General features: G+C 36.9%; 1 protein-coding gene across 1 annotated transcript in view; it reads right to left on the reverse strand.

Moving 5' to 3' along the window:
- The window catches only part of LOC106881252 (aquaporin-11), a 16386-nt gene that overhangs the window by 5621 nt on the left and 6723 nt on the right, over positions 1-4042 (reverse strand). Inside the window, exon 3 of the mRNA XM_052977212.1 lies at positions 118-763. Coding sequence (XP_052833172.1) covers positions 118-763 — 646 coding nt within the window. The remainder of the gene's footprint in view (positions 1-117; positions 764-4042) is intronic.

Raw genomic sequence — 4042 nt, forward strand, 5'->3', positions numbered from 1 at the left:
ATATATGTTGATTTTAATCACCTTATTTTGCTTATTTTGATTTATATATATATATATATATATATATACATAAATAACAAAAGCGAGAAGACAAAACGAAGTTGTTACTCCACTTACCGCCGACAATCATAACTCCACCATTGACTGCCTTAATCAATTCATCGATGAACGGCGTCGATGACAGAGACTGCTTGCCCAGATACGTATCGATAAAAGCTGCTCCCATCTCAACAAGGAACCCGAGAGCGATAGACGTGACCAAGTCGGTGTCGCAAGAAACTTCGTAGTACCTCACGTGGTGATCTTCAATCATGTCTAGCGACCAAACCAGCTGGGCCAGTCGGTAGGCAGCAAGACCGCCAAAACACTGAACCACAATTTTCAATATTGCCTTGTCGAATCCAATCTCACGTTTCGAAAATTCGTCCAGCGCCTTGATAGGATTTTCGGATGCACCTTCCAGGGTCCTGTTCGAAATAAGAATCTCCAGCACGATGACAAAGAAGAATACAGTGTATCCGTAGTGTTTCAGAACGAAATTGTTCTCAAAGAAATACGAACACACTTCCATGGTGGCCACAAATTCGACCAAGTAGACCTGAATACTGGCAGGCATGATGGCTTTGGTAAGTTTTCTTAGAACCAGTCCAAGAGTGATGACGACCAGTAAGTAGACGACTGTTGCCATGTAAGGCTCCAGGTAGTCCGTTTCCGGAACTGTCACCCCTGCCACCATCTGGTATAACTGTCGGTAATTCATTGGCTGAAAGATAACAATGAGAAATAAAGCAAACGTACATAAAGGCATACATACATGCATACATACATACATACATACATACACATACGTACGTACATACAAACATACGTACGTACATACATACATACATACAAACACATACGTACGAACATACACATACCAACGTACATACATACCAGCACATGCGTACGTACATACATACATACATACATACATACATACATACATATACACGCACTCACACACACACATGCGTATATGCATATTCGCAACTCAGGGTTTCACGTTTCCGACTGTTCAAACGACGTACAATCGTTTGAACATTTCAAATCACGGAGCATAGATTTAGATCGAAGTTTCAGTTACATACAGAATATGAACATTTCACTCTCAGGACTCAGTAAATTTTTCTCCGTTTATAAACATAAAATTTTTATAATAAATGTGTGTTTGTGTGTATATACATATGTCTGTATGGTCTATGATTATATGTGACTGTGTACATTATATAGGTATGTATACATATGTGTGTGTGTGTGTGTATATATAATATAAATAATATATATATATGCATATATTTATGTTATGTGTGTGAAATGAGTTAAATACGCAAACAACGAGAGAAAAAATGGAAAACAAGACAAGTAACACAAAGAACGGCCCTTCATCAGTTGTCGGCTGTCTATCTACTCATCAGACAGCCGACAATTGATGAAGGGTTTTTCTTTATGTTTGCACATAAGACATAGAGAGAAAACGGAAGAAAGGATGCGACACATACACACATACATACATACATACATACATACATACATACATATACACACACACCACACATACACACACATACATACATACATACATACATACATACACACATGTACACACCACACACACACACACACACACACACACACACATACATACATACATACATACATACATACATACATACATATACACATACATGAAATAAACAGGTGCAAAAGCAGCAAAATTGTTTAAAATCACAATCATAATTGCAACCAGAGCAAAGAAAATATGCAAAAACAAACCAAAAACACAATACAACAAACTCTTCAGCAAAAGTAAACTGAAACAAGCAGCAACAGTGCAAAAAACGAAATGAGCATGCGCAATAGACTTCCACAAAATACATCATCTATGACAAAATTAAATGTTTCACCCCCAAAGTACCACCTTCGTTACACTAAAGGATCGTAAATACATCGAGATCTCACTGAAATACACACTCGTTAATATTCTTTTCTGCTCTAGGCACAAGGCCCGAAATTTTGGGGAAGGAGGCCAGTCGATTAGATCGACCCGAGCACACAACTGGTACATAATTTATTGATACTGACAGGATGAAATGCAAAGTCGACCTCGGCGAAATTTGAACTCCGAACGTAAAGCATTTCGCCCGGCGTGTTAAAGTTTCTGCTAGTTCGTCGCCTTACAGACTCATTAATATTGTTGAAGATTGTATCATAGCTAGCAGGGCAATCTTACATAGAATAGATGCCGTCATTTTGAGATCTGTAAATTCGAATGTGTTACTTAAGTAACTTAATTGCGTCGAAAATAAAGTGTAAATTTATACATTTCAATTTTATTGATCTATAAATTTCCATAAACGAAGATTTTCTTATAAAAGTTAAAATTTTCCCTTGAAGATAAACAATGGGATCTATATATTATTTTGCCAGTCAGAAGATCCCTCCTATTTGCTGGGATAAAAAAATAGAGAACATGAGGTTCGTGTAACTATAGGATGCGGTACCGGAGTCAAAATATATAAGAGCTCTCTTAAAACATTGGTAGGTCTGTACAGCGATGACGGGCTCAAGGTTTCGAATGTTATGAGCAGGCACACATCTGACACATTAGTCACAGGTTTGATCTGAGTCTAAACAGCAACTATAACAAAATTAAGAATTAATAAAAACCCGTAAAATAAAACAAAATTTGTGTAACGCAAGAAGTAAAAATCTCTCTGAGCGAAGGCGTCTTGCAGTTGTCTTGAGCTTTGGTTCTCGACCATTTCTTATGTAGGGACCTCTTTGATTACTATTTTATTCTGGTGGACACCCATAGTCATTCGATGTTTAGAACTTAATTTTATTGAAACTTCTTTCCAAATTCCTATTTGCCCAAGGTGCCACGCAGTGGGACTGAACCCGGAACCATGTGGTTGAGAAGCAAACTTCTTACCACACAGCCACAAACTCTCTTGTGCACGGGAAACAGCGAGAATCAGAACGATGACATTCATATCCATTCATTCTTAAAACTTTCTTCCTTCAGACAATTGTGTTCATAACACACTCTGTATATTGGGAGTAAGGTGACTGGGACATCCAGTGTTTCAACATTGTTGTGTCTCCTCAGTCAAACCTAACCCGGACTGATGAATCTAACAAGACTTTGTGGTTCTTGTTTACAAATAAAGAAAACAAATTCTTTGCTGATCCGTCCTAACATCATCCAACCAATAAATCATTCTGTGCACGATGAACATCGAGAATCAAAATGATGGTATATTTAGTCTTAATAAGAAAGCGATTAATATAGTTAGTCAAATTATCTTGCATAGAATAAATGTCAATGACCTGGAATACATAAACTTGAATCTGAAAAATAATACTGTGCCAATTATTACATGGTCTATTGGCTTCGAAAACGTAAAGTAAATGAAAATCTATCTATTCCGATTTCAGCAATTAGTATATTTTCATAAACGAAAATTTCCGTCTAAAAGATATTGTTTTTACTTGACAATGAACAGCTAATCACTGCTGTATTCTACCATGGCAGACCAACTCTTTTCAGACGACTGTGTATGTACTTACACATACTTGATTCATTAACGTAAGGAACTTAGGATTCGGGACCTTTCAAGAACGAATATGGAGGTCATCGTTCTGTCGTTTTTTTTTATTCATATGCGTTTGAATTTTACTCCCCACCCAAAACGCATGCAATAAATTTAAAGGGGATCATTGCATGCAACAAACAAAAACGGCAAAGGCGAAAGTAGATCTACGGAGCTATGAAGAAAGCAGTTTAGTGTTTGAAAACATGAGAAGTTAAATTGTTCGAGGTTGCCCTGATATTGAAAAGAAAAAAACATTGTCAAACTATCTTTTTTCGATGAATCAAACAAAATTAACAATGGCAAGTAGAAGGTAGCAACGGTTATTGGTCAAACTGTGTTCTGAGCGAAAACAAGAAAACAAACAGTAGTGCAGCTCATGCAAATGTATACACACATGCATATAT

Source organism: Octopus bimaculoides, chromosome 27 (assembly GCF_001194135.2).
Source record: "Octopus bimaculoides isolate UCB-OBI-ISO-001 chromosome 27, ASM119413v2, whole genome shotgun sequence".
In the NCBI taxonomy this organism is placed as follows: domain Eukaryota; kingdom Metazoa; phylum Mollusca; class Cephalopoda; order Octopoda; family Octopodidae; genus Octopus; species Octopus bimaculoides.